The sequence below is a fragment of the Alosa alosa genome, chromosome 9, assembly GCF_017589495.1.
Source record: "Alosa alosa isolate M-15738 ecotype Scorff River chromosome 9, AALO_Geno_1.1, whole genome shotgun sequence".
NCBI lineage: Eukaryota > Metazoa > Chordata > Actinopteri > Clupeiformes > Clupeidae > Alosa > Alosa alosa.
Genome location: NC_063197.1, coordinates 17,085,551 through 17,095,042, shown reverse-complemented (window position 1 = coordinate 17,095,042; position 9,492 = coordinate 17,085,551). Strand labels below are relative to the sequence as shown.

The following is a 9,492-nucleotide window of genomic DNA, read 5'->3' as shown; positions in this document are numbered from 1 at the left end:
CAAATGCTTCGGTTCCAGACTCCAATTCTGAATAGAATGGCTACGTAAGAGTATGGCTACGTCAAGCTATAAAGGTACAATAACATATCTTACAATGAACCTGGTGGCTCAACCACTCAAACCTAGGCTTACTTTACCTATAAAACCATTCCATAATCACATTTCTTATCAACCATTCAACCACTACTAACCAGTAGCCTATAGCTTTTTGGTATGTGCTTCCATAGACCAAGTGTACTTCATCCAATGCATTTTGTGGGCAACCGTGTCCTACTGGTTAGCGCTTCGGACGTGTAACCGGAGGGTTGCCGGTTCGAACCCCGACCAGTAGGAGCGGCTAAAGTGCCCTTGAGCAAGGCACCTAACCCCTCACTGCTCCCCGAGTGTGTTGTAGCAGGCAGCCACTGCGCCAGGATTAGTGTGTGCTTCACCTCACTGTGTGTTCACTGTGTGCTGATTGTGTTTCACTAATTCACGTATTGGGATAAATGCAGAGACCAAATTTCCCTCACAGGATCAAAAGAGTATATATACTTATACTTACTTACTTATATACACACACACACATGAATGGTGAAAGAGAAGAGAGAGAGAATGTGGCGAAGCTGGCTCCAAAACAGTTGGGCTGTTCCACGAGGCGTGGGTCCTTAGAGATGATCATCCATGGCTCAGAAAGTGCGAACTTTCCAGAAACGTTCGCCATGGACACTCTGCCTCTCAGAGAAGGCAGATAATCTACCATCTTGGATACATGAAAATGTGGGCAAACCAATAGCGTAGTTGGTTTAAGTCAACATCAGGCTCACTAATGGTCCTCCAGTCCTTGTAAAATGTGTGTGTGTGTGTGTGTGTGTGTGTGTGTGTGTGTGTGTGTGTGTGTGTGTGTGTGCACGCGCGTGTACATCTGTGTTTCAATGTTCTCACATGCCCTACCAGTGAAGAATCTTTTGCTTGGTTGGTCATATAATGATACGCAAATATAGACGGCCACACACACTCACATTCACACACATCTGTGACATTTACATTCACATTTCAGTGATCTGATTGGGCAAGGAGGCCCCACAGCACCCCCATCACAGCTCATCACAGCATGAGACCCACCAAGGTCAGAGGCAGTGCCTCCATAACACAGTCATCCAACCAGCCAGTGCAGTTCTCTCTCCATTCAAACCACCGCATCCTTTTAGGACAGAATTTGTTTGTTTATTTCCTGGAACAAAACCTCTGTTGTCATGATGTTTATTAATCTATGCGTGGATTTGCATTTGTACACGCATAGATCATGTTTGTTAGCAGCTCATGTACATTTCCTCAGTTCAGATATCAGGTTTGAAAAAAGGTTTGCTTGGACGCTTCGTTGACTTGTCCATGGCGTCCAGTTACAGACATACATACCCATCACATATTACCATTGTTATTAATACATTCCACTTGAATTATTCAATCATAAATACATGGTGATGCTCCAAAAGCAATACACCTAACCAATTTGTTTACTGTATGCTTGAGGGATGTATATTTAATTAAAAAGCAGGACTAGTTCTTCTAACAAAGGCACGTCAGACCCTGGGGACACCTCATTCACTCTGCAACCAGATGTCACCTGTTTGTCCAAACAAAGAGACAGCGACAGGTGTACCCAGTCTCCATGCCAACACAGCTCCTGGTTCAACAGGATGCCGTTTCCAGAGAATCAAACCAGTCGGTGGAGTGTTTGCACCTGACCGGAGCTCAGCTGTGGACACATGGGGGGCCCGGAGAAGCCCTCTGTGCTCCAATAGCCACAGCAGTGGAGCGGAGAGAGGACGCACACCCACAGGCCAAACACACACAACACAAGGGAGATGTCTGGGCGACCGCTCAACACAGGAAATATCCAACTCATGTTGACTTTGCATGCACATTTCATCACACAGTATTTTTATATTTTGCATGTACATATCATCACCCAATATTTTTATATTTTGCATGACATGTGCATTATCAATATTAATAACACAATCAATCAATATTCAGGTCTTGGCATGTTTAAAGATTCTATATGCAAGGATTTTTGTTTAAATTAGAAAACAATTACCTAAAATATCATGTGAATGTGACAAAATGATGACACCTATGTACCGTCTTGCCGAGATATCTGGCAATTCTGAAGAGAAAGAGTAGGTTCACCATCTCATAGGGACAACAGCCAACCGCCGACCAGCACAAGGCAAGAATAGAAGAACTGTTATGGGGAATGCACAGTCTATTACATCTTCCAATGGGATCTGAACTGTTGACCACAGCACAACTGAAAGACATATGGTTATAGAGCATTTCTGTGCATGTGACCCACAGCTTCGAGCTACAAACACCTGACACAACAACGCTCCCGGTCTAGTAAACACACTCACTCACTGTCTGCATCGGCTTACAATGCACCCACTCTCCAGAGAGACAGCAAGCACTGTTTGAAAATCATTCTTCACAGGAAAAGCTTGGCAGTTCTTTCATTTAGCCTACTGTAGTGTAGGCATATGCACTAAAAGGTGTCAGCAGGTTCTTGAGCATGTATTTATGGTTACACGTATAAAGATATGCAGACTGAGCAAACCACTGTGCTTAAAGTCATCATTCAGTAGTATTGTAAGTGAAATGATTGACAGGAGTCGTAAGCATTTTAGTAAAAAAAAAGTTCACCTGTTGACCCAAATTACCGCTCGTTCACAACATCCATTTTAGGGCCTGTGTAATCTTATTTTGCTTGACCTCATTTTTTTGCCACATTCATTTCAGTGAGCAAAATGCTGATCAAAGAGCCCGGCCTGACACAATCCACATGCAGAGCCACTCTGATACTAAAGACTGTCAGACTGGAGATAATTTCTCAAAGCTTTCTTAGTGGATAACACATTCGCTTTGTGAAACAGATGCCCACACACTGTGATTGAGAGTGATTTTTTAAAAACCCGCCGTTTTGCTTTTTCGCTCCAAGTCGCTTTTGTGTGTGTGTGTGTGTGTGTGTGTGTGTGTGTGTGTGTGTGTGTGTGTGTGTGTGTGTGTGTGTGTTTTCTTTTGTGCCTAGCTGTTCCAGCCTTTCAAAGTTACCATTCTCTCTTCACTTCTCATCACGATGGCTACAGCTGAAAACTCTCCCTTCCAGGGACAGTTCAGGCCCCCACCACACTGCCCGGCCCCGCAACCCCGTGCACAGCGCCTCCTTGGGCCAGCGGGTACACAGACCTGTTCACGGATCTGAAAAACCACTCTCACTGGCGTTGGCAAGCACTGCTCTCTCCCCCCCTGATTTACCCCACCCCCTTCTCTCTTTTTCACCTCTACTCACTCCTGCTTTCATTCTCGTCCACTCTTGCTCACTCTCTCTCTCTATGTTCTATTTATCTCTCACTCTCTTTCACACACACACACACACACACACACACACACACACACACACACACACAAAACACACACATACACACAGCATGCCATCTCTCTCTCTCTCTCTCTCTCTCTCTCTCTCTCTCTCGTCTCTGTTTCTTTCACTGTGCCAGTGTCCACCACAAACAGTCTTTGTTAGCCTCAGCACACAGAGAAAGACATTTAGGGCTTCTCTGTTGTCAACCGGGCAGTCTCCCTGGCTGTTGCTTTTTCGCTCTTTCTCCTAGATAGCTCTTTTGGCTACCTGCATATATCATTGTGTGTTTTGGCCACTGCAGTCCACAACCAACCTGGGAAACTGAACAGCGAGGGAACATATAGATTTAGGGTTTTATGTCAATGGGCCTCCTCGTCCTCCTCCTCCTCCTCATCTCTCTCTCTCTCTCTCCCTCTCTCTGTGCTGCCTGGGCGCTCTGGAATGCCTGCACAGCACTTTCCGAGAACAGAGGGCAGAGGGAGCCTGCTGAAAAGCCTGCTTCCCCAGCTCCTGTGCACGCGGGCTGGCACTAGTCCCTCTCTTCAGCAGCCCTCTCTCTGCTCCCACGATGGCCCAGTTGGGTTAATTACATCAGCACAAGCGGGGGTCACTGCAGCTTCATGTAAACATCTGAGCAGCCATGTCTAAAAGGTACAGGACATTAAAAAATGGCGTCTTCTTGGAGTTTCATTTGCTAAAAATGTTGAAAAAAAAGGCACCAATGATGTATATGACACATGTGATGGCTACCTCTATAGGATACTAGATTAAATTAAACAAGAGGAGTAATGAAAGGCCACTGTTAGGGATAGGCAGTCCTCTGATATGCCATGGCTGGTTATCTAAGTGTCTGAGCTGGGCATTGTGAGTGTGAGTGGAAAATTAAGAATAAGTGAATGAACACACAGTTCAAAAGACTTTTGTAAGTGCTGATTAAGTGTTGAATACCAGGAGTACGCACGCATACATTCACATGCATGCACACACGCACCCACACATAGAGACACACACACACACACACACACACACACACACACACACACACACACACACACACACTTACACACAGAAACAACAGATCATCCTCCTATATATGGAGGATGTAAATGTAGAGACAACTAGAGGATGCTTGCATAGATGATGAATAGTATAGGAATGTTTCTCAGCAACACAGACACTATACAGAGAGTGACAGATGACCCATCTATAGCTGATTACTGAGGTTGGGATTTAATCTGTCAGTTTGCTGCCAAATCCTTCAATTTACAATGTGGTGGCAGTCGTCTGTTCAGTGTCTGTTCAGCAAAAGCTGAGCCTGAGATCGCAAACTCTCTTAAATGGGGCTCATCAAAGCTAATCAGTGTTTATGTAGCCAGCAAGGAAAGCTCAGAATTGGCCCAACTATGCCCAAAATAATAGCTGTAGTCATTGGATTTCAAAATGACCCATCTGCCCCTCGAAGACAACGTTCATGTGAATATGTGAAAAACAAACTGAGAGGTGGAGGCTGCCAAGATCATAGTAATTAGCCTGAATTAAATATTAATTGAAATGGAACCTGTTAATAGCCACAATCTGGAAAGGTTGTCCACAGCAAACTAATAACTGTGTTTGTGGGCCAGAGGTTTTCTATATAAGCAAATGTGACATTATAATACAACATAAATTATGCATCCTTTCCATCCGTCTCTCCTCACAAACCTCAATGGGGCTTAAGGGAGAGTTGCTTTCAGTGCAAAAAAGTGAACCAACAAAAAAGCATTCTCAAGAGGACATTCTTTCTAATGACTATTGATGGCTGAACACTGTCTGGTCACAGTCTAAATGGTAGGTTACCTAGTCCTAGTGCATACCAGGGCTAAGCTTGAATGACCTATACAACCAAACACAAGAAAGCAAACAAGAGTCCTTATCTAGTGGAACTAGGATCACATGATTATATGGCTGATTTGATGCGCTAGTGGTGAGATGGGCTCTTATCGCCCCTCCAGATGTTCCTCTAGACACTGACCGATATAGAGCAACATCAAAGGATCTCAGCAAAATGTAAAGATGCCCCGCCCCCTTAAATATATATATATATATATATATATATATATATATAACACCAGAGATTCCCACTCCCTGGGGAAAATCCCATTACCTGCTTAAACTTCCCTCCTCTGCTGTTCCCTGTGCACTACCTGCTGAGACACCTCAAGTCAGTGTGTCCCGCACACAGACACAGACACATTCACACACTCACACAGTCTCATATCCCCAGATCAATGATATGAGTAATGAGATATGATGTCAATGCTGCTGGGGCATAATGGAACTGTGACACCAGTCAGTTGCAAACCCCCTGCTGATTTCAGCTTCTATTATTGCTCTTAATATAGCCGCAGCCACGAAGGCATGAGGAGGAGCCGAATCAATACGGCTTGAAATATTATGGAATGTTACAACGAAGTGGAGTAAGCCAATGTGCAATTCGGAGAAGTCGGAACCGGATATGTGCTGGGGGAGAGGTGGATGGGGAGCTGTTGCCTGGGCTCAGGGAAGTTTGTCCAGAGATGTAGACGAGGTGGCAATGCATGCCGTGAATATATGTGACCTAGAGCCTATGTATGGAGGTCACACTTTTGCTTTTCTAGCACTGACTTGCCATTTCTGCCCTCTGTTGCAAAATCATGAGTTATAAAGCATGACAAAGCATGAACAGCAAAATAGCTGTTTACTAAGATCGGCTCTTCCACGACAGAAGGCAAAATAATCAGATTAGAAACTCATCGTTCTTACAGACAGAGGCTATTCACACATATGACTGATAGACTGAGAGCTGCTCTGACCCGCCACTGTGCGATAAAACTAAATGTTTCCTAATCTAAACTATGACACAACCTTCATCTCAGATTAAGAGATTAAGCATGATCCTGGCTGGCAGCGCCTTCGCAGAGCTGCTGTGTGCCCCCACACCACTTGATGACAGATATTCAAACAGGGAGAATAGAAGCCACAGCACATGCGTTTGAGGATGTGAGGCAGTGCTGCAGTCGCTTGAGAGGCTATTTGTCAGGCTCTCTCGCCACACTGCACAATTATTACACTGTTGTGGAACCGGCCTTGGAGCAAAAGCATGGAGCGAAGATGCAAAACTGGTCAGAGAGAGTGAAACTTCAACACTGCTCTGTTGAGTATTGTTATTTTTTTTGCCAACTTCAACATGAAAACTGACATTTTTGGAGTGCATGGCCCATTCACAAGCTAAAGTTTCTGATGAATGAGAATTTATTATAAAGAGACCAGGTACACTCAGAGTAGAGCATTTCATTCACATCTTTCAAAAGCCTAAAACAAACGCCAAGTGTGACACATCTGGGATATATGTGTCTATATCCACAGTTAATATAATTCATTTTTATCGATTAGATATAGGCAAATGACCAAATCACAAACTCTTATTTTCATCACAACTATTCACAGCTTAGCGATGCCTCCATTGGTGTAGTTTAAGATACCACACAGTTATACCTCTGCATAAATCAAGAATTTTGACCAGGAAGAAACTGAGTTATGACATAATTGCATCGCATTTGCGATTCATCTCTCTTGTCATGGGTCTAGTGATGGATGGAGTCAATAAGACTATGGGTGAGGAAAAAAACAAATTCATCACAGGCTGAATGACACACAGCAGTAAGCAGCAGTCATTTCACAATTAGTGAACAATGGAATGAATTACACAGAGCAGGGGTAGGTCTCCAGTGAACAGTGCTGGCTGTATATTACAGTCAGACATCTATCTAACTGTTAGAAGCAAGGTCACCTCCAACCCCCCTCTTAGCCAGTCTCAGATAACTAATGGGTGGCTCAGCACAACACAGGAAGTGAATACGAGAGGACCAAGAGGAGAACACATCTTCCATCCATGTCACAGAGCAAAGTTATAGTGCCACCACCAAAATGCTGATGAGAATGACAAGATGCTTTCTCATCACCACACCTACCATTTCAATACAATACAATAGGTGGACAAAAGGCTTTCCAGTCAACAAACATGTGCCAAAATAATTCTGAGCTCACTTTCATCTGAAACTACTGTATGAGGATATCTCCAGTGAGAATAATCTTACTGTGGCCCAACCTGCAGTCATCTATGATGCAGGAGGATACATATAATGTCCTCCAGACGTTTGGAAATGATAACTATCTGAACTCACGTTAGGAACCAACACTTAGGCTAAATAAACGTCTAAAATATTATGATTACATATAGCCTACTAACCTTGTGTATAAACGAAAATGGAATAGTTCTTATTAGTGATCTAGTCATCAAATAATTGTTGGCTGCTTTGATGAGCCATTGACAGATCCTTGTTTAATGTATCGGATATTTTTTTCTCAACGGATGGTATAAATGCTGTGCGAAATAACAGGCCCAACATAAATTGTGTATTTTAGACGCAACAAAAAGCGCACCGACAGCTTCACAGCAGGCTGACTTCACGTCGGCATCAACACATCAACTTCCTCTGTCATGACAAACATAGTGAGACAGAATGAAATCACGCTATATCGAGCCTATGCACCCCCATCTTATTGCCGAACTACTCCACTATTCGGTGCGTCCTTTCCACCAGACTTGCCATGGCTTGGCAACACTGCATCATTCTGCAGTAAAAGCAAATCTTGAGGGGTGCTCGATGCGGGCCCCAACACAGGAAAACAACCCGCCGCAACGTATCTCCTCCAAAACACAGCCTAACCAGGCCCCGTTTACAGAGCAGGCAACATGGGCTATATGTCAATTAAATACCATAGCGGGTTATGCGCATGGCGAGAGGCACCTTTTTAAACCATGTTTTGTTTAGCCGATCGACACGGTTAGCCACGACACCGGTTCCAGAAATAGACCACACTGACGGAACATAAGATAGCTTCGGTCTTAGGTCGGTGCCTCTTCAACATTATGTTTGAAGTTTGATATAATGCTCTCTGGTTAAAATCTGACCACAGTAATTGCCACACTGAAACAGTGAGAAGAACGTAGCCTACCCTAATATAACGATACAAGGTGGGTAGCCAACCTGAAGTTAATCTACCCAAAAACTCGAAAACGGGCATTTAATGGGACAAACACATGACGAGTGGCCCACTCGGGATGGGATACTTCACAACCAACAGTTAGCGCAGTCATTTCAATGTTTAACAGCGACATTTACAGTTTGACCTTAGAGCCAGAAAGATACTAACGACGCGCAAGACATAATTTATTTTTGGTGCATTTCCATCTCTAAATATCCTAAAGACCGGGGGACAAAAGACGGCGCGATGCTCATTGTGTCCCTCCGTCACATCCACCTGTTCTGGTCACTCGCGCTTTTAATCTATTTTTCGATTACAGCTCACGCTGGCTGAGAAGACGGACTCACCCAGAACGCCAGAGGATGATGTTGGCTGCGAGGCGGCACTTTGGTCTGTCTTTTCCCCTTCTCCCTGCGACCGGTGTCTGTGCCGTGAGATCTCGGTGTCGGTGGAGCTGCTACATGCGGCTGCAGCGGCAGCTGCCGCTCCCGTCTCGGGCATGCTGCCTCAATGTGGAGTGGCTGCTGTAGTCGTCCAGGAAAAGGAGTGAAAATAGACTTGTCAGGGTAGCATGGATCGCGGCCGAGGGGTCCTGGACCGGGGTTAAATGAACGTGAAAGTGAAGTGAAGGTTGTTGTGGCTCATCCTGGTTGCAGCAGGATGCGAGCAGATTGATTGCGTTCCGGGAGAGTCTTACTATAGATGGAGGAGGGACAAAGGGAAGGGGGGAGATACACGTAGGCTACAGGCTCAGATACACACATACCCATTCGTTGAGAAGGAAAAATCATGTTTCTCCTCTCTTTCCATGAGGAAATGGCAAGTAACACGCCAGCCACATGGTTACCCTTTGCCAAGCCCCCAATGAGTGAATTTCTGGCAAAACACACCAGCCGACTGATATTGCCTATGTTGCCATCACCAATGACGCGGAGCCTGCACTAGGCTGTACGGCTGCTCACACAATGTTGACATCATTACATTATTACATGTGTATGAGGTCAATATGCATTCCATTTGGGAAC

At 44.6% G+C, this 9,492-nt stretch overlaps 1 protein-coding gene across 1 annotated transcript in view; it reads right to left on the bottom strand.

The window, feature by feature from the left end:
• Nucleotides 1–9,400, bottom strand: part of ano8b (anoctamin 8b) — a 30,670-nt gene extending 21,270 nt beyond the window's left edge. The window contains 1 exon segment of the mRNA XM_048252781.1: nucleotides 8,815–9,400. Within this exon segment, the coding sequence (XP_048108738.1) occupies nucleotides 8,815–8,968 (154 nt within the window). The 5' untranslated portion in view covers nucleotides 8,969–9,400.
• Nucleotides 9,401–9,492: the final 92 nt, after the last annotated feature.